The sequence below is a fragment of the Tenrec ecaudatus genome, chromosome 3, assembly GCF_050624435.1.
Source record: "Tenrec ecaudatus isolate mTenEca1 chromosome 3, mTenEca1.hap1, whole genome shotgun sequence".
NCBI classification, from domain to species: domain Eukaryota; kingdom Metazoa; phylum Chordata; class Mammalia; order Afrosoricida; family Tenrecidae; genus Tenrec; species Tenrec ecaudatus.
This window is the reverse complement of record NC_134532.1, coordinates 219,158,391-219,177,062: the sequence shown is the minus strand read 5'-3', so window position 1 is coordinate 219,177,062 and position 18,672 is coordinate 219,158,391. Positions and strand designations below refer to the sequence as shown.

General features: G+C 59.3%; 1 protein-coding gene across 2 annotated transcripts in view; it reads right to left on the bottom strand.

Annotated features, from left to right (window-relative positions):
• HTT (huntingtin) overlaps positions 1 to 18,672 on the bottom strand; it is an 83,923-nt gene that overhangs the window by 51,869 nt on the left and 13,382 nt on the right. For both annotated transcript variants that reach the window (XM_075544638.1, XM_075544639.1), the window contains exons 4-22: positions 16,893 to 16,952; positions 16,125 to 16,204; positions 14,546 to 14,684; positions 11,972 to 12,113; positions 11,237 to 11,415; positions 10,700 to 10,904; positions 10,064 to 10,111; positions 8,778 to 8,858; positions 6,713 to 7,062; positions 4,743 to 4,866; positions 4,481 to 4,596; positions 3,388 to 3,499; positions 3,103 to 3,240; positions 2,427 to 2,585; positions 2,241 to 2,338; positions 1,453 to 1,592; positions 684 to 747; positions 488 to 588; positions 203 to 349 (exon numbers count right to left, since the gene is read on the bottom strand). In XM_075544638.1, the coding sequence (XP_075400753.1) occupies positions 203 to 349; positions 488 to 588; positions 684 to 747; positions 1,453 to 1,592; positions 2,241 to 2,338; positions 2,427 to 2,585; positions 3,103 to 3,240; positions 3,388 to 3,499; positions 4,481 to 4,596; positions 4,743 to 4,866; positions 6,713 to 7,062; positions 8,778 to 8,858; positions 10,064 to 10,111; positions 10,700 to 10,904; positions 11,237 to 11,415; positions 11,972 to 12,113; positions 14,546 to 14,684; positions 16,125 to 16,204; positions 16,893 to 16,952 (2,483 nt within the window). The remainder of the gene's footprint in view (positions 1 to 202; positions 350 to 487; positions 589 to 683; positions 748 to 1,452; positions 1,593 to 2,240; positions 2,339 to 2,426; positions 2,586 to 3,102; positions 3,241 to 3,387; positions 3,500 to 4,480; positions 4,597 to 4,742; positions 4,867 to 6,712; positions 7,063 to 8,777; positions 8,859 to 10,063; positions 10,112 to 10,699; positions 10,905 to 11,236; positions 11,416 to 11,971; positions 12,114 to 14,545; positions 14,685 to 16,124; positions 16,205 to 16,892; positions 16,953 to 18,672) is intronic.

Below are 18,672 nucleotides of genomic sequence, written 5' to 3'. Positions count from 1 at the left end.
GAAGGAGCGAGTCCACCGGGCTGAGCACCACAGAAAGGACAGAGCAGGGCTACCCTGTGGGTTTTCAGGCTGCAGACACCAGCCGCCGGCCCGCTGTGTCTTCGCCCACGTGCCCACCCACACGCACAGGGAAGAGGAACACCATCCCCAAGGAGGGCAGACCGCACCTGGGCAGCCCTGTGCCGGAGGGGGGGGCCAGTACCTGGTGATGGTGCTGACAGAGAGGTGGGACGGGGGCTGCGTCTCGTGCATCAGGAGCTTCAGGTACACGCTGCTTTGGTCCTGAGCCACTGCCACCACGGGGTCGGCCTGGCCTTGGCCACACCTGAAGAAGAGCTTGGGGACAAGCCTGCGAGAGGGAGTCATTGCTGCGTGTCACAGCCCTTCCTCTCGGCTGCATGGCAGGGACAGGCTAGTTTAACACAAGAGCCAAAAGAGAGCCGCCATTGCTCCAGGGACACCACCACGCCCACCGGAGGGGCCGTACCTCACCAGGGAGGACGCGGCCACATGCCGCACCCTGGGGTCCTCGTCGCCCAGCAGACAGATGACAACGTTCCTGAGCACTCGTTCTTGCAGCTGTAAAAGCTTTAAGGAAAGCGGCGGACCAAGTCAGACATGGCCTCTCAGAGCGACCCGGTAGCAGTTCCCAGTCGTACCCGCAGCCAGAGGCGGCCACTCACCCCGGTATAGTGGTGCGCTCCTCTGTGCAGGTGGCCCGCCTTGTCCTCCAAGAAGCTCACCAGTCTAGAGAGCACAGCGGAGGTGAGCAGGTAGCAAGAGCCTGGCACTGCCCCGGTTGGACAGGTGGTCTCGGGCCAGCTAGCCAACGTCCACACCCACGAGGGCCCCAGAGCCCTCACTGACCGGCCACCAGGATTCAGAAGGCCGTCTTTTAACTTGGAAACACACTAACCAACCACCATGTGCACAGTAGTTTCCAGCTCCCAGCAGCCTGTGCGGAGCGGCTGCCTTTTCTGTTAGTAGCCGGGCACCTAAATACTGTGCCACAAGGGCATCCTTCGGTACGAACCGGTACTCGCCACCCCCCTCCACTTCTCCCACCACCACCCCCAGCCACAATGTGGTGTCAGGCAGCCTCGTCCCTACAGGTGCGGGATCTTTGGTGTGAATGGATCTAAGAACAAGACCAACAAGGCCTGGGGATGACACAGTCACAGGTCCTCGGTAAATAATGCTCTCAAAAGAATGCCGGCCTGGACACCTGTCCAGGGCAAAGTCCCTCTTAGGGTGAGGGCAGCTGCATCACCTACAGCCGTTCTCAGTGCCAAGACCAGACGCGCCAGCTCTCCCGGCTACCAACTGAATGGGTGCCCGTCACAGAGTCAGCAGAGTGCCCAGCTCTGCCCCTCCTGCGCAGCCTGACCCTCAAGAGCCAGGCACCCGCCACTGCCTTGGCTACATTCGGGACCGGCTGCCAGGCTAAGTTACCTGAAGTCAATCTCTGCGAGGGTGTCCAGGAGCTCCGTGCGCACCAGCCAGTATGCGCTGCTCCTCAGGGCCAGCACGTCGATGAGCAGCTGCAGGCCCGCCTCGCTGTAGCTGCTGCTGCACAGACTCATGACGCAGAGCTGAACGAAACATGGGCCCCCTCAGCACGCTCTCCTCACACCCTGCACCCCTCATCTGTCAGCACCACACAGCGGGGCCTAGACGGCAGCTCGTCTGCCTCCAGAGAGACAGGCAGTCTGGGAGAGTCTTGGGAGCAGTCCTGCTCTGTACTACAGGGATGTCCACTGGGGGCCCTGGAAAGGTGGCCGAGCCCTGTGCTTCAGGCTGCCCTCCCGGCAAAGGCAGGGGAGCAGACTGTCACGGTGCTGCTGACACGCCACCCGCTGCTAACGAGAAGACATGGCTGCCCCATCTTGGCCAGTGTTTGAAACAAGGGAGAGTCTCCTGCCTGCCTGAGACACGCTGAAGTTCATCATCATGGAGGCTGGCCGGCCAGCGGTGCCCTGCAAAGCAGCAGATGTGTTACAAGGCCAGGCGAGCCTTGTGGTGCAGCTCCGGCCCCCACAGTGTGCACACGTGGGAGTGATGGCAGAGGTTACAGCCACAATCTTTCTTCAACAAATCAAACCTACCTCCGAGGCTCGCAGAGCGCAATTCCACACAGGCCCTTTGTAAGAGGCATGTGGAACAAGTCCTGCACAGTAAATGCTTACTGCTCTAGACTGCTCCAGACTGCAGCCTGTGCGTGGCGCCCCAGGGACACTCACCCGCACGGCGGCACAGGCCAGCTTGCAGGTGACAGAGGACTCGTCCTTCAGGGTTTTCTGTAGCAGAGGGATGCAGTCCACCAGGGAAAACGTGTTTCCTGACCAGAGGAGCAAGCAACAGCGCCTTCATGGGGACGCAGCCCTGGACGCCACGAGGCCCAAGCACACACATCCCGCACTACCCACCGGTCAGACTGCGCAGGGCGTCCAGCCAGTCGTCCACGTGGAAGCGGGCTCGGCTGAGGATGGAGTAGATGAGGGTCCCACAGAGGATGGCGGTGGCCCCTCGGACCTGTGGGTCGCCGTGGTCAATGTAGTTCAAGATGTCCGACACGTACTGCTCCTCTGGGGAGACACAGGGCCCGCGCTGGCACATGTCTCTACCGCTGACCTCCCACCCAGGAGTGGGGAAGGGATACCCAAATCTGAAGGTGGCCAAGGGCAGAGAGGGCAGACTACAGTGTACAGGTGCGCTGGGTTCTGAGGTGGTCTGGGGCATCACCCCCAGTGTCGTGCCAACAGAACAGGTTCAATCCCCAAAGCCCAAGATGGTCTCCGAAATGCACACTCCATCACCCAGGCCTCACCAACCCAAGGGCACCCGATGCCCAGAGACGGAGAGGCAGGCCCCACACGTGCACAAGAGGTGGCAGGAGAAAGCTGCTGCAGAGCTCAGCCCTCCACCTGCCCGGGGCGTGAGTGCGGACATGCGAACTGCAGACATGTGCCTCAGCAGAGACCAACACGCCCACACGCCCAGGCTTCCGCGTCCAGTTGTGCGTGTGCAACTGCAACCCTGGACCTGGTGGGCCCAGCCCTCTGCACCCCTGCATGCACACTCAGACGTGAGCGCCCCACATACCGGAGCCGTCTGTGGGGTCGAGGGGCACTTTGTAGAGCTTGCTGAAGAAAGACTCGGGGTGGAGGGCCACAGCTGCCCCCACACAGCCGACTGCCAGGGCCTTCACACTCACTCTCACGTCCCGGTCAGGCACCAGGGCTGCAGAGAAACCACCAGTCACGCGACCTCAAAGCGGCGCACAATTCATCTTCAACAAGCCCCCTACCCCGCCACCCCGCCCAGGCCAGCCTCACCAGCCCCCCGGTGTAGGCTTTCTCCACTGCGACACCTTCCCGCAAGACCTACCGTGCCTCTCCCCAGTCAGCAGAAACGAAGCTGAGAGCAGGCGGACACAGTGGACCAGGGGAGCGGCATCATCGTCGGTGGCCTGTCCTATGTCACCTTTGACTCTGCAAGGCTGAACAGAGGACCTTGGCTCTTATCTGTCTCATGCCCCAAGGACTAGTCACTCATACGCGAGCTCAGGTCACAAATGTCCAGGTGCCGGCAGGGCTCCAAAGACAGGCATCTCGGGCGGGGGCTGGTGTGCTGCGGTAGGTGCCCTGAGAAAAAACAGCTGAGGCAGGCTCTAGAGGAGGGGTCCTCAAACTTTTTAAGCAGGGGGCCAGTTCACTGTCCCTCAGACCCGTTGGAAGGACAAACTATAGTTTTTAGAAAAAACTATGAACAAATTCCTATGCACACTGCACATATCTTATTTTGAAGTAAAAAACCAAACATGGCAAAAACACCTGGTGGGCCGCATGTGGCCCACGGGCCGTAGTTTGAAGATGCCTGCTCTACAGAGGCGTCCGTAGGCCAAGCGGGACTCAGGAGAAGTGTTGTGTCGAGGCCACCAATGTGGTATAGGAAGAGCCAGTGCCACTGTGCTGGCTGCGGCACTGCCGGGAGGTTCACCGTAGGCGAGAGCCAAGCACAAGGGGCTCCGCCCACACTGTGAGGACCCTTGAGAGCCCGAGTATGGTGCCCCATGAACACGTCATGCTGCCTACAGACGTCGTTTCGTGTTTGTCTGGTCTCCGGCTGCCGGGGTGGCCGGGTAGGAGGGGGAGGGGTGCTTGGAGTCTCGGTGGCAGAGGTCATGGGAGGATGTCGTGTAGCTGCACGACACATAGGCAGAAACGGTCTACTTGTGGGCCCCGCCCTCCAGACACAGGGGCCTCTGCACTGGGGCCCACCCTCACAGCCCTCCACGGGGACCAAAGACATCAGTCATGCAAATGAACACCTCTGTGAGCTCCCCCCACCCACGAGGGTTCAAAGTCCAGGCCACAGGCATGTAGTGAGGCACAAGCATCACAGGGCAGAGCTGTCTGGGACAGAGGCCCAGCCCGCCAGCCCGGAGAAGCCCGCACAGGGGCCGGAGCCAAGGCCTGACCTTACTCTCCTGGTCACCCGGCTCAGTGGGCTCCTCTCTCGGGAACGTGTCCGTGCTGCTGTCAGAGGCCTGCCGGCCGTGGCCCATCCTCTTCAGTAAGTGCACCTGCTGGAGGGCTGTACAGACAGAGGGCCCACCCAGTGAGAAAGGGGGACAGCAGCCGTGTCCAAATCACACGTTCAGAAGAACAGGGAGGAAACATGGAGAAGCCAGTCCACAATCACCCCAAAGTCCGGCCATGGGCTTGGGCAAGCACACTCACCAGCGCCCGGGCCCTGGAAGGCATCTGTGTCGTCGTCAGGCAGAGCACCAGCATCATCCTCCTCGCCATCCTGCAGCTGGCCCACCTGCATTCCCGAGCTCAGGCTGTCGGCGCCATCCAACACCTACGCGGGCAAGGGGGCATGAGGAGCCTACAACGGAAGAGCCACAAGCAGCCCCAGCGGAGAACTTGCCTGCGGGCATGCAAGTCATAGACGTGCTGGCTGCCAAGGGCAGTTGAGCACAACAGGATACATGGCTGGGGCCTCATGACCATGGCCAGGCGGAGCACAGGACCAGCACACAGTGAAAAACTCTGCTGGATCCCAAATCTGAAAACACCTCTTTGTGAACACACACGTGCACATACATACACCCCTATATACACACTTACACGCACACATCACCACCTAGCACCCATCTTCCTGCACAGGACCTCGGACAGGAAGAGAGCAGGGAGTGGAGAGGCCCGCAATACTGGGCTGCCCTGACCAGCACGCGTGGGCAGGCACAAGCCTGTAGGCAATGTCCACTCGTCCACTTGGAGCCCCTTTGGAGCTTCCTGGGGAGGGCACAGGGGTGTCTGAAGTCTCCAGTGAACAACAGACCCTGCCAGGCCCCTCTCCAATGAAACGCAGTAACAACGACCCAGCAGCAGGGCCGGTACACACAGTGACTCCTGAACCGCAGGGAATTACAGACCTGGAGCGTTCAAATTGGCACTGGAAGCCACCAGGCGGGCATCTGCCACGGTGCTTTCTGGGCTCCTCTCCTGGACCACCTATCCCATGGCTGTGCCCATGTCCCCGGCCAGGGAAACAGAAGCATGAAGTGGCGTGTGCCCCAGGCTTCCCAGCCAGCTCATAACAGAGCCCAACTTTCTCACCCTGTGGGCACCCTGGGTTAAACATTGGGCTGCTAACAGTGGGGAGCCCCAGGAAGCACCAAGGCAGACACCCGCCTGGTGCCCCCAGTGCTGTGACGGGGAAGGGACACCCACCAGCTGCTAAATGGGACCAGGGCGAAACAGTCTCTCCAGGAAAGACTGGCAGCAGAGCAGTTCGACTCGCCCCAGACGGACTCGAGGGCTTGGGTGTGGGTTAGAGACTTCGTTAAGGAACTGGGTCTCAGCCCCCCTGACGTGCTCTGCCCTCCTTAGTCCCAGGGCAGCGTGCAAGCAACCAGGCTTGTGGGATATTTTTTAAAAAGACTTTCACCAAAGACATGCCAAACATTAGAGGCTGTTTGCCAGCACATGGTGGGAGGTCAGATGCTTAGAGATACTCTCTCTGAAGGCAGTCATCCATCAGTCTGGTCCACTGTAGGTCGGGTTCACACCTACTGATAATTGTTTCCAAGGAGATCCAGAGAACAGCTCAAACCTGCTCAGTGACATCCAAAGTGAGGCTGCCATCCTGAATCTAGGATCCGCCCATCTTGTCACATGTGTACCCCAATCCCTCTTCTTCCTACAGCGTGTCTACCCCTAGATTGTCCCCCTCCCATTACTGTATTACCTACAGTAAAACCCCCTCCTGTGACGTATGTCTTTACCTGTAATTAGGGGACTTGCACACCCCCAAAGGTATATAAGCCTTAGTTAGTAATAAAGAGCTCTCTCTACCCCCCCTTGCTCCCCTGTCCCCTCCCCCCTTGTCCTCCCTGTCCCTCCCCCTCTCTCCTGCCCTGTACCACCAAGAGGGGTTGAGGTGAGCATGATACCATGAAATGTGTTTGACTCCGTTATTTCAATCTCTCGTCTCTCGCTCCTTATTCTCCACAACTTCACTGTAGTAGTTACTTATTATCGCTGTACAATTGTGCCTACCGGACCCGTGATGATTTGCTAGGGGCTGGCTCCCCGACACAGGCTGGCTCCGCTGAAGGCAAGCACTCAGTGGCCCCCGGCCAACAGGGAGCGCGATCTGCAGGCAGGGCCGGCGAGCTGGGGAAGAGGGCTGGCCCACTTACAATTTCAGAACTGTCCGACGGGGTGACAGCCGAGTCGGGCCCTTCGGTGGTGGTCTGGGAGCTGTCGCTGATGGGGGAGGAGGCCTGCGTGACATCGTTGAGGTCCACGGCGGGGTCGGACGGGACAGCGCTGATCTGGCTGGAGCTGTGACTCAGGATGTCCTCCTCGTCCCCCTCAGTGGCGCCGCTCAGCAGGTCGCAGCTGGCCAGCCCCGCCGCGTCTGGCTGCAGAGTGTGCTGCGGTCGGGGCTGCTCAGTGATGATGTCATGGCCTGTGGAGTCAGCAGCTGATCCCACGGACCCAGGGGTGGACACCCCGGAGGTTGCTGTCAGCTCACCCTTCACAGAGGCTGGAAGAGACCAGAGAGACCATCACGCCAGGTGATGGTGGGGTCTCATGAGAACTCACTGTGGCCAAAGGTTTCCACAGCCTCATGGCCTTCCCGCAAGGAGGCAAGGTGCCAGAGGCAGGACCCCTCTCATTCCTGACCCAACCACTGTGACCACGCTCACTTCAGAATCAGGATGGCCAGCCCTGCCAGTGCCCAGAGAGTAGCTCTCTACAGAAGCTAACAGTATAAGCACAACTCCACCACCTTCTCATCTCATCGTCCACACACGTCCTCAAGACCCCCAGGGTGCTCCACCAGCCCAGTAACAAACAGCTTGCTACAGCACGGCCGGACTCAGGGGGAGGGGGCATAGGTGGACAGGCTCGACCCCAGGCCTCCTCAGGGACGGATCCAGGCCAAAGCCACAAAGCCACCCCTCTTCCAGGAGCCCACAGGTAAGCACTGAGCTCTAAGGCTAGTGTCTCAGAAGCAATGGGCTCCACGAAACACAGCCACGGGAATCTACTAGTGGCTCAGAGCCTGGATGACCCTGGGGGAAGCCGGACACTGCAGGTGTTTCCATCTCTCACACCTGGTCCAAGAACACCCGTGTCTTAGTCTCCAGAAGGTAAATTTGGGTGGAGGAAAGTAGAGCGAGTGAGCGAGAGAGAGATGTGCTCACTAGTGCAAGCGCCAGTGCTCACACCAAAACTCTCACTGAGAGATGGCCCTGCTTTATGATTAACAGCGGTCGGGCTGGGCAGCTGGGCAGCGAGGACCCGGGTGTGGGTGGCGAGGAAGGGGCAGCTCTAGAGCAGTGTCCCCCAAAGCAAGCGATACTGCCTCCAGAAGGTGGGGTGGGGGTGGGGGCACCCGAGACTGACCAACCAGAACTGCAGACTCACTGCCGCAGGGTGGATGCTGTTGGACAGCAACCCTGTGGGGCAGGGGCTGCTCTGGGGGGTTCCAAGACGAACCCTCCACTGGAGGTGAGAGCCGCCTCTTTCTCCCAGAGAGTGTGGGACCAAGCCCAGGAGGTTCCAAGTGGACAGCTAGCTGCACCTCCTCCTGAGTCACGGGCTACAGTGCTAACAGGTCCCACTGCTGGCAGGAGCGGAGCGATACTGTTGTTTCCTCTGAAAAGGGGCGGTCCGCCAAATAAGTTTGGGAACCGCTGCTCTAGAGCCTTGTGTTAACAATTCTGTTTAATTTTTGGAATTCAGGAAAAGGTCTGTTTGTATTTTGCAAATGAATAAAAGCAAATGAATAAAGGATTAACCCCACCCCCACCACTGCTGGTATTTCTGCCTGACATTCAGTCATCTCCAGCTGTGCTTCCAGGGAGGCGCCGACCCCCAGCCTGCTCCCTCAGCACAGCCCGCAGTGCTTCCGTCAGCTAGAAGGGGACCAGCAAGCCCATCCGTGCGGCAGCCAGCTTGCACGCCAACAAGTCCAGGGAGGCCCCACCCCCCACCATCCCTGCCCCCAGAAGCAGCGGATCCCAACACCCTGAGCACACAGGAAAGCAGCCAACACATGCTGCATGAAAACGTGCACACTTTTATACACGTATGCACACACGCCCACACACATGAAAACACAAGTACATGCCAAGGCCACACAATCATAAAACCCTGAGCTAATCGCTGCCTTCCCAGGAAACACACTGACACCTGCACCCCTGCCAGGGAGGGGCCCCTGCCGCCCAGCAGCACCCAGAGGAGGAGTCCTACCTGCAAAGGTGGCGCTGCTGATGTCTGACCGCGACTCAGAGTCATCATCCAGGGCTTCCTCGTCCCCCAGGAGCACTTTGCCTAGGGGACAGGCCGGGACATCCTCTCAGGGCACCCCCAACAAGGACTAAGGACCCAACAACCCACACTCTCAGCCGAGGTCTGTGTGGGTTAGCATGTCTCCAGTACGGTGTGTGGGGATGGAGTCCCACCAGGGAAAGTGTGCCAAAAGATGCTCCCATGGCCACGCCATGAACAGGGAGGCCAGGGAGAGCCAGACTCAGTGGAATCCTGCACACCCGCCACCTTAGCCTTAGGGCTGCTGGCTCCCATGGAGCGTGTGGGAGTGCCCGTCCATCGTGGCAGGGGTCCCTGCTCGGGTCACTGCATCTCAGTAAGGGGCCTACGCATTTAGAAGACTGTCCAAGCTCAGTCGTCGGACAGTAAGCTCCTGCTAGAGCAGTCCCGGAGTTAGTACTTTCTCATCTCTCATGCCCTGTGACTGCGCTGGACCCGCACTGAGGACAAGCACGGCCATCTTCTGCAAAGTTCTAAAAATACATGGTAGGGTTCATGCCTCCCAATTATATCAGTAATAAAAAACCACAGTTTCAACACAATTGGACTTGATTCACTGTCTAGATTATTACCACGTACATGCACTTAATTCAATGACACTGTCAAAATAATTATGGGCCATTTCTAAACTCTTTTCTGCTACAACACATGAATTTGAAATCCACAGCTGGAAATGGGGAAAAGGGACAGGAAGTGGAGTGAGGCTCAACTACCAGATTCTGTAAGCCACCCGAGGAGGGTGACCACCGAGCCAGGGTCCCAGGACCCGTGGGCACAGACAGGACCAGGGGTCCCGCACGGCTGCAGAGGGGTTACAGCCTAAAGGAAGGGCATCAGCAAAGTAGCTGGGGAAGAGCTTACTGTTGGGGAACAAACTCAGGCCCCAAGGAGGGCAGCGGCAACGGGCCTGGTCGGTACATAAAGCTTTCTTGGCATGCAGGCACATGCAGCATGGTCCCCGACCCTAAAGCTGTTTAAGTCTGGCTCTTTCTGGGAAAAGTTTGCTGGCCCAGACCGCAAGCACCACTAACTGCCGGGGGAGTCGCTCTTTTTGCTATGGAAGCATGTCTGTCCAGCCTCCGTTCCCAGGTTCCCCAGCCCACACACCACCTCTTGTTGGGCAGGGACAGAGACCCGGAGCCAGTGCATCAGGGAGACAGTGCCATCAGTAAAGACCCAACACCGACGCTTGACTCTCAGAGAATCACCTTTTTGTTTTCTGGGCAGGACAGGGCTGCATGAAGAACCCCCTCCGGCTGTGGATCAAGGAAGGGACAGGTGAGAACAAGGTGGCAGCAAGGGGCACAGCCCAGCAAGGAACGGGAGCACAGGCAGCCCCCAGACAGGCCGAGCAAGTTTTCTAGTCAAGATCCATCAAACCAAACTCACTGCCAGCAAGTCAATTCCAACTCATAGTGACCCTACAAGAAAGAGCAGAAATATCCCTGTGGGTGCAGAGGCTCTAACTCTTCACAGGACTAGAAAGCCTCGTCTCTCTCCAGGGGGACTAGGGGCCTGTGGCTAGCCACCCCATTCCCTCCAGGCAGGCAGGCCACTCCGCAATCACTAGGAAGATTCGTCTCTGGCTACAGGGCCTGAGTGCCCGACACTCCACCCGACTGAGCTGGCAGTACAGTGGCCTGCTGGGAGGCTGGCCACTCTGCGAGGCCCCATTTCACCACCCGTGTCCCATTTCAAACCTGCTGGAGGTCAAATAGGGACGATGCACACAGCAGTATGTGCTCCAAAGTCCACCCAGGCAGCTCAGCTGAGGGCAGTGCAGGACCAGGCCCGGGACCAAGCGGGAAGCCTTTAGGGCCGTGGTTACAGTGGGCAGGACTCACCGAGGAGCTCCGCGATGCTCCCGCTCCGGCTCCGGCAGCCTGGCTCATCGTGGGTCGCAGTCAGCCTAGAGAGGCCGCCGACTGTGGTCAGAGCCTGCAGCAGCTCCGGGGGCGGGGTCTTGAAGATCTGCTGCAGCAGCTCCAGTGCGCCGGTGACCACGTTATGGTCAGGGTGCTGTGTGTGATGTAGAGTCAGCTCATAGACCTGGACGCAGAGGGAGACACGGGCAGGTGGGCACGGCATCCACAACAGTCCTCCACTCATCCATGTCCAGCAGGTTCTCCTGCCCCATCTGGCCCCTCACAGCTCTTCGCACAGCAGCCTGTGTGACCAGGAGCTTCCACGGTCCTGTTCAGGCCCAGGACAGATGCACAACACGTCCACAACACCACTGAACCGGGGAGTGAGTCCGGGCTTCCACCCGATACCACAGAGCTGGAGGGAGGGAACCCGGGCCCCCCGGCTAGATGGAGCTTTTCTCCCCCGGAGGCGAGCCTCGAGGCATGTGGAAGGCAGTGGGGACTGCAGGCTCCTACCTGGATGAGCTGCTCCGTCGTAGGAGAGACCTCCGTTTCTTTGCGCGTCACCCCAAAGCTCCCCTTCAGGCTCGTGTCCTTGACCTGCTGCTGCAGCAAGGGTACCAGGTACCTCAGGGTGAGCAGCACCCCCAGGGTGAGCAGGGTGGGGTGCTCGTCCTCCATGGGAAGCAGCAAACCTGCAGACACAGTGCTAGAGGGCTCAGCTTCAGGAACCCTAGTATTGGGCCCTGTCCTAGCTGCCTGGGGGTCAGGAGGACACAAGCCGTGGAGCCTGCGGGAGGGAGTGCACATGCAGGAAGCACAACGGGTGTCATTCATCCACGGGAGCCCACCAAGGACACAGCAAAGCGCTATGTGACAGCCCAGTCCAATGCACACACTTGGGGGTACCCCTCATGCAGACATGGGGCCTGGCGGCACTCAGCCTGGGGGCTCCCTGTGGCAGAACCAGACTTGGCAGTGCAGTTTTATGGCAGAGAAGCCAGAGACACCGCACAGACCCCACTGGGTGTCTTCCCAACCAGCCAAGTCTGTACCAGGGAGGACCCCAAACAATGAGCAGAAATGCCCCGTGGGTACAGAGACTGTAACTTTTTACACGAGTAGAAAGCAGCCCCACATGAGTTCACAGTGACGGTCGGCAGTCGCTGAGGCCTGTCCTGGAAGCCTGGGAGGGTCTGTTGTCTGCAGCCTGGCAGAGCAGGTTGCATACCCACGCATGCGTGCACGCACCTAAGAGCACATTCAGCAGCCAGCTGTAGAAATGCTGGGCCCTGCGCGAGTGCTGGCAGACGCTCACGGCCGCCCCAGCTGCCGTCCGCCGGATGGTTGGGGAGCCCGACTTCAGGTTGGCGATGAAGGCCTTGAGCAGCGCCTGCCAAGGCAAACACAGGTCACCGTCCACTCCAGCAGCTGCAGACATGGGCGCTGGACACCCATTGCCGTCCTGAGGGAAGGGGGCCTGCCTGGCCACAGGATTTGGGGCAAGGCCTGTAACACAAACTAGACCCCCAAAAGGCGCTGAGGAGGAACAGGCAGCACTCGGCCTGCACGGCTCAGACCACCAAGCTCTTCTCAGGAAGGGGGTCTGGGGACACCCGCACCACAGAGAAGCCGGCAGCACGCTCACGGCTCAGAGACAGAGGAAGAGCGGGCAGACCCAGGAGCTTGGCCACTGTGGTAAGGCAGGTCACAGCTTGGGGGAAGGGGGTGTGGCCATCCTCTCATGCTGCCCGCTTTCCAGACGGGCTGGACAATCTCAAACGATAGAGAAAAAAATAAGTGCTCTAGGGACTCGCCCCTCCTCCCCACCTCAGCCCAGGAGCCAGCGTCTCAGCAGTTGTTTAGGGTCTTGTCCAAATGGAGGTGCCCAGGCTCTGAGCAGGCGCAGTAACAGAAGAGAGGCAGACAAAAGGCACAGACGGTGCCGGGCGCAGACCACAGAGCTACAAAAAACACCCGTCACCCCAGAAAGTCCAGGCCTGGCCCCACGAAGCAGGAAGACGCGCCTAAGAGCATGTGCAGTCAAAAGCACTGTGCAGAGGGCCAGCTGGGAAACTGCTAGGAAGCAAGACCAGAGATGCCCACACTCCCTCCCACTGCGGCTATGCAAGCCTGACTCCCAGGGCCCGCGGGTCTCATTCTCAGACTTTACAGAAGCTCACGGGCCGGCCCGTCTCCCTCGGACTGGCTGGTGGTTTGAACTGCCGACCTTCCGGTCAGCTGTCCAGTGTCTAACTTAACCCACAGCACCACCAGAGTGCCTCTAGCCAGGGACGACAGCCTTGGAAGCCCTGTGTGGTGGGCAGGCGAGCTCGCTGGGGGTCAGGATCAGTCTGCAGGCAGCTCCACACTCAGAGGGGCAAGAGCCCGAGCCCAGCCCAGCCTTTCAAGGGGCATAAAACCCAAATATCACATCTCTCATGAGCCATTCTCAGAAGATCTCCTAAAGTAGGGACAGGGACACTGGGCCCAGAAGAGATGTCAGCAGGAGGACACAGAGGGAACACATGGGGCGACTGCTATCAGCAAGGACCGGAGAAGATCAGAGGAAAGGAGCGAGGCGCAGAGTTGGCTCGGAGTGGCACAGTGGAAAGCAGAGGAGAGGGGCAGCGGCCCTGGATGTGCCGGCCCGAGACCTCCACCTGGGAGAGGACCTCCCACCCACAGGAAGGAAGCAAAGGGACAATCTTTGGGCAGCTTGGTCATTTGCAAAAGGGAAAAGAGCCAGCAGGAGGGTGACCTGTGATCTCCATGGCTAGGTACTGCACCACATCACCTCCTAGAGCAGTGGTTCTCAACCTTCCTGATGGCGCGTCCCTCTCACACAGTTCCTCATGTGATGGTGACCCCAACCATAACATTATTTTCGTGGCTACTTCATCACTGTCATTTTGCTACTGTTATGAATTCGGGTGACCCCTGTGAAAGGGTCTTTCGACCCCTAAAGGGGTCACGCACGACCCACCGGTTGAGAACCTCCATCCTAGGGCTATTTGGTCTCGAACGCAGGCTTGGCCACAACAGAGGCGGGAGCCGGAGGCCTTCTAACTCAAACAGGGAAGCTGCATGCAGGCCACTGGTTGGGGGCAGAAGCAGCGGCAGGACAGGGAGGCCTGGTCTGCATCCCAGGTAGCAGGGCCTGCATGCCTGCAAGCTTTTCCCAGCCTTAACCAGGTGGGAGTAAATCTTGTACACCAAGAACCAGTCTGTGCAGGAAAAATGCTTCCTGAATTTGCACCCCCAGGGTCACTTTCCAATTCACCCCTTAATGTACCGCTCCGGGCAGATGTGCCCCACAGACCTCTCTAAGATGACACACAGCAAAGAGGTCACTTTGAGGACGGAGGCACATGCGGAAGACGGACAGTGATTGAGCAAGTCTCTACGTAAGGGCACAGAACAGCGGCCATGCCATGCCTGCCAGGACCCGGCAGATCCAGCTTGGAAGACGCACAGACAGGACGCTCTGAGGAAGGCAGGACCGTGGGGCACGTTGCCAGGAGACCATTCCCTGGAGGAGGACATCATGTTCGGTCTAGGAGAAGGCACTGAAGGAGAGGGAGGTCCTTGATGGCCAGATGGACTGACACCGTGGCAGCCCCGTCATCGGGCTCCGACAGCAACAAGTGTGAGGGTGGCGTCTCGTTGCTATAACTAACTGAACGTCCAACCCTCGAAGCACAGTGAGAGCAGGAGCTGGCCGAGCTCTCGTGCACCTCTAGAGTGACGCAGCACACCCTAACTTCCCAGAGCCCGCTCACCCCACTGCCCCCTGGTTGTGATGTGGGGCAACCGTCATCGTACCTTAATTTCATTGTCATTGGCAAAGTTGCCAAAGGAAGCCATAATTTTGGGAACAGCTGCAGCCAAGGTCTCCTGCACAGACTCCTCGGGCCTCTTGCTGATCCGCGTCAGGCAAGGCAGCAGGTTCACCAGGTAGGGCCTGTGCACAGGAAGGGGACAGGTGTTAGTCTCCCGGGAGGGCTGCTGGGATGGGAAGAATGAGCACAAGCTATTGTCTGCATGCCTGTCGGAGAAGCCAGCCTTCAGACAGCAACAACACCGCAAGCTCAAGGACCCAGAGGAGATACATGGGTCAACCCGGCCCTGCCCAAACCGGCTGAAGGACCTGCTGGGGGACGGACACAAGGGCGATCACGCAGGGCACAGCCTGGCTAAAGGACTGGGAGGGCGGGGGGACGCAGGTGAAGGACCTGGGGAGGGGGACGGAGAATGTGTGGACGTTGTCTGCCCAAGGACAGTCAGCAATGACAACAGCAGAAATAAGCAGTAACACTCAAACATCAACGTGACATCAACCGTTACAATGGAAACTCAAGTAGTCTTGGAAAAGGCGAGTCAAAACACACAGCTGCTGAAACTAAATTGGGCTCAGTCCGCTACAGAACGCAGGACAAGCGAGGCACAGGCAAGGAGATAGGCATCCAGCCCGGGAACAGACTGGCAGGCAGCACTCTCAGGAAGGAGCCTGGCGTGGCCCTGCCCTCTAGTGGCAACACAGGCAAACCGCAGGGCCCCGGGTGACACTTCAGGACACTGAGCCCTGGTGGCACATCAGTTACGGGGTTGGAGGATAACCTAAAGTTTGACAGCCAGAATCCACCTGGCCGCTCCACAACAGAGTTGGGATCCACTGTGGTTCAGAGCCCCTACGGGGTCACTGAGGGGCAGGCTGGAACACCTCAGGCAGGGCAGCTGGGGGCCTCTCCACTCTAAGGAGGTGGCCTTTCGGAAAACAGAGCAGCCACCCACATGCAGGGTGAGCCCCAGCTGTCTAAGGAGCACGGTCGTGTGGAGGACATGCAGGCTGGGGGTGTCAGAAGTGAGACTGCTCGGCCTGTGGGCGCAGAGGTTGGGATGCCACAGGAACAGGACCTGGGAGAGGCGGGAATTCTAAGGAAGGGAATGGCAGGGCCTGGCTACATCTGTGAGGTCAAAGTCAGCATGTGTTGCAAGTTTGCTGGAGGAAACAAAGGAAAACTCCCGGAGTGACCGCCACCCGGCTGCCACAGGAGGGTCTCACGGACGCTGACGCTCCCTGGGCTGGACCCCTGCACAGTGTGAACAAGGAGGGGCAGGTCATCACTCCTGCTCGGCAATCAGCCCACAATGGAGGCCGGCGACCTGACGACAGGCGACCAGGGATAGGTGTGGGTTTCTATGAGCTGCGATGCCCGCTATCAACCACCTGGTGCGTGTCTTCTTTGAAGTAGCTACCAGGAGCCAGACCTGGCCGGGAGCTGGGCTTCCCGAGAACTGCCAGGGAAGGGGCCTACCCCCACCTCCCAGACGCCCTAGGAGAGCGAAGCAGGGGCTCCACTGAGAGGTGGGCATGAGGAGGGCCCAGCGCTGGGTATTGTACCTGCATTTCTGCGGCCGGACCAGGTGAGCAAGCTCGGCAAACCTCCAGAGTGCGGCACGCAGACTCCGTGGGGCGCCGTTCTGTGGGACGAGTCAGAGTGAGGGGTTCGGTCAGACAGCCAAGGAGGGAGGGCAGGCGGGTGGACGGCACAGAAGCCAGGTCACGCTTTCTCTATACACGTTTTCAAACAGCTGATGGCTCCCAGTAGGGACAGCGTGAGACACGCTAAGGTCTACACTCACAAGGCCTGCCCGGTGGCCCGTCAGTTAGGAGCTGGCTGCTAACTACCAGGTCAGGGCTCAAGCCCGTCAGCCGCTCCCCACAGGGAAGGCCTCACACAGGCTTCCTGGGAGGCAGAATCCACCGGATGGCAGTGATTCTTCTAAAACCAAACCACCACAGATAGTGACTGATTCTCAAGTGACCCTGTGGAGCAGAGTGGAAACGCCCCACGGGGCCTCCAAGGCTGAACATTACCACGCAAGCAGATGGCTCCTCTTTCTCCCTCAGAGTGGCTGGGGGCTCACACAACTGGCTTCTAGCTAGCAGTCCAATGCTTAGCCCACTGAGCCACCATTAGAGAGCGACAAGGAGTAAAGTGAGCGTCCACCTTTAATCCCCACCCTGTCTAGTCATCAAGGACATGGCGACCTTCCAGGGCAAAGCAGGACGACAGTCCAGCACACAGCACCTGCAGACATGGGGTGGGGGGGCACACCCCGTGACACCACAGTTACCGCCAGCCATGGAGCAGGCAGGCCTACCTACCTTCTTAATCTCCTTGTAGAGCTCCAGCTGCAGGCGTGGCAGGTTCGAGTCCATCAGTGCCTGTGGAAGAGCACGAGCGTCAGCACTCCCACAGCAGACGTGCGGCAGAGGCTCCCGGGGCATGACGGGACGGGCGGCACAGAGGCAAGTCCATCCTTGAGGAATTCGGGACACTGGGAGAGTGTCACGGACACCGTGGCAGTGCGGGCGAATTCTGGACCTTCTCTGCAACCTGCAGTGGTGACACCGCTCCACGGGACACTTGTCCCCCTGGGGCGGGGGCACTACAGGGCTTCTATGATCGCCGTAGCCCCCAGTCCCAAGAACACTTTCTTTTTCTCTCGTTTGTGGTTGTTTCTTTCTCTTTATTCTTTAAGTTGACGGAGATTTGAGTGAAAGCTGAGGTTACCATCAATAACTGTGTTTCACGGCTGTGACTGCAATGCCAGGGGCACACCTGATGCACAACCTCACCCACACTCACAAGAAAACAGGGTACGCACACACAGAACACAGGCATACAGAGTAAGCATCCGCACAGCCTATCGATACACAGACGGCACAAATAGCCCATGTGCACAGCAGTAAGCACACAGCACGCACCCACAGAGCACCCAGAGTCCCAGCTCCTAGGGCGCAATGCTGCCCACCCCTTACACACAGCCTAGGCCGAGGACTTCTCCAGCTCCACCCCCTTCCTCCCTGCCTCTCCTTCCCTCTGCCACCACGGGAGGCCTAGCAGACCCTTAGCCCCGCCCGCCAGACAGGACCACATCTGCAGCTGTGGAAAAGAGGATAAGAGCCTGGTGTGCAGAGTCTCTGCACGTTGAAAGGAGATGGGAAATAAAGACGAGGGAGGAGCGGGACGAGGTGGAGAGCCATGGTCCTTGAGCAGCCACCACTCTTCTGTCCAGCAGGCGTGGACACAGGGCTCCACAAGGGCAGCGCTGACCCTGCCAGCTTTCTGTGGCTGTGAAGAAGTCAGCCTGAGGACTGAGAGCAGAAGGAGTGGGGCAGGTCCTGCCGGGAGGCTCCCGAGAGAGAGCCTGACACAGGGACCACAGCCAGGCAACAGGGAAGCCGGACTCAGGCCAGGGCCCAGCAGTACAAGGCATGCCCAGACAGGCACAATAGCAGAACCACGTGTCTACAGGGCCGGCAATCACAGAAGGGCAGACGCTCTGCTGGAATGGCCGGGACCGGGCACAGGAAGGGGGGTGAGGGGGTGTCTACCCGTACTGTGGCCTCACCTGCTACAAGGAAGCCTGCCTCACTCTGCATGCCCCTCCTCAAACACACCCCACAAGCGCTCAGCGAGTAAGGGGCTCGCGCCCAGCAGCAGGTCCAGGCATCCAGCCTGGAGCTCCCTCACCCCTGGGAGAAGAGGGCCGGCAAGCGGTGACCTAAGGAAGAGCCAGCTCGTGTCTTGCCTCGTGTAAACCCTCAAAGGAAGCTGGTTCCCCATGATCCCAAGATGTAGGACAGGTGGAGTCTTCCAGGGAGATGAAGAGATAGATGCCCCCTCTCCTCAAAGGGCTGGTCCTCCACGTGGCAGGGGGAAGACTCCACAGTCAGGCTGCCTGCCGAGCACGGAAGGGCCATGCTCCTGAATCACGGCCAGGAAAGCCCTGGAGAAGGCTCATCGCGGAGCGCTTCTCAGGGCTGGTCGGCCTCCAGGGAAAACAACGCTGAAGCCAGGCACAGCAGCCAGTCAGAGGACCCATCGCAGACGCAAAGGTGCCCCTGAGGAGGGGACATGGGCGAGGAGGAGAACAGCTGG